Consider the following 361-nt stretch of genomic DNA (forward strand, 5'->3'; position numbering starts at 1 on the left):
GTGTAATTTTACCTTTTCTCCTATTTAGAAATTTAAAAAAAATGGCGAAGTTTGTGACACCCGTGATTCAGGACAACCCTTCCGGCTGGGGCCCATGCGCCGTGCCCGAGCAGTTCAAGGATATGCCCTACCAGCCCTTCAGCAAAGGAGACCGCCTGGGAAAGGTACCCAGCTCGCGCCACAGGGCACCGGGCTGCTGCCGAACGAGCCCTCCGTGCCCGCTGGCGTCCGACCTGCGTGCTGCCGCCCATTTTCGCTTCCTACTACCGTGGCCGCTCGTCCGACACCCTCTGCAGAGCATGCACACGCTTGGCAGGGGTGTGAACAATCAGGGGGGCTGGCAGGGGGGGGGGGGGGGGGG

General features: G+C 61.5%; 1 protein-coding gene across 2 annotated transcripts in view; it reads left to right on the top strand.

Moving 5' to 3' along the window:
* The first annotated feature begins 41 nt into the window (after window positions 1–41).
* EIF3D (eukaryotic translation initiation factor 3, subunit D) overlaps window positions 42–361 on the top strand; it is a 5000-nt gene continuing 4680 nt past the window's right edge. For both annotated transcript variants that reach the window (XM_010154962.1, XM_010154963.1), the window contains exon 1: window positions 42–164. In XM_010154962.1, the coding sequence (XP_010153264.1) occupies window positions 42–164 (123 nt within the window). The remainder of the gene's footprint in view (window positions 165–361) is intronic.

The sequence above is a fragment of the Eurypyga helias genome, unplaced genomic scaffold, assembly GCF_000690775.1.
Source record: "Eurypyga helias isolate BGI_N326 unplaced genomic scaffold, ASM69077v1 scaffold27377, whole genome shotgun sequence".
Classification (NCBI taxonomy): Eukaryota; Metazoa; Chordata; class Aves; order Eurypygiformes; family Eurypygidae; genus Eurypyga; species Eurypyga helias.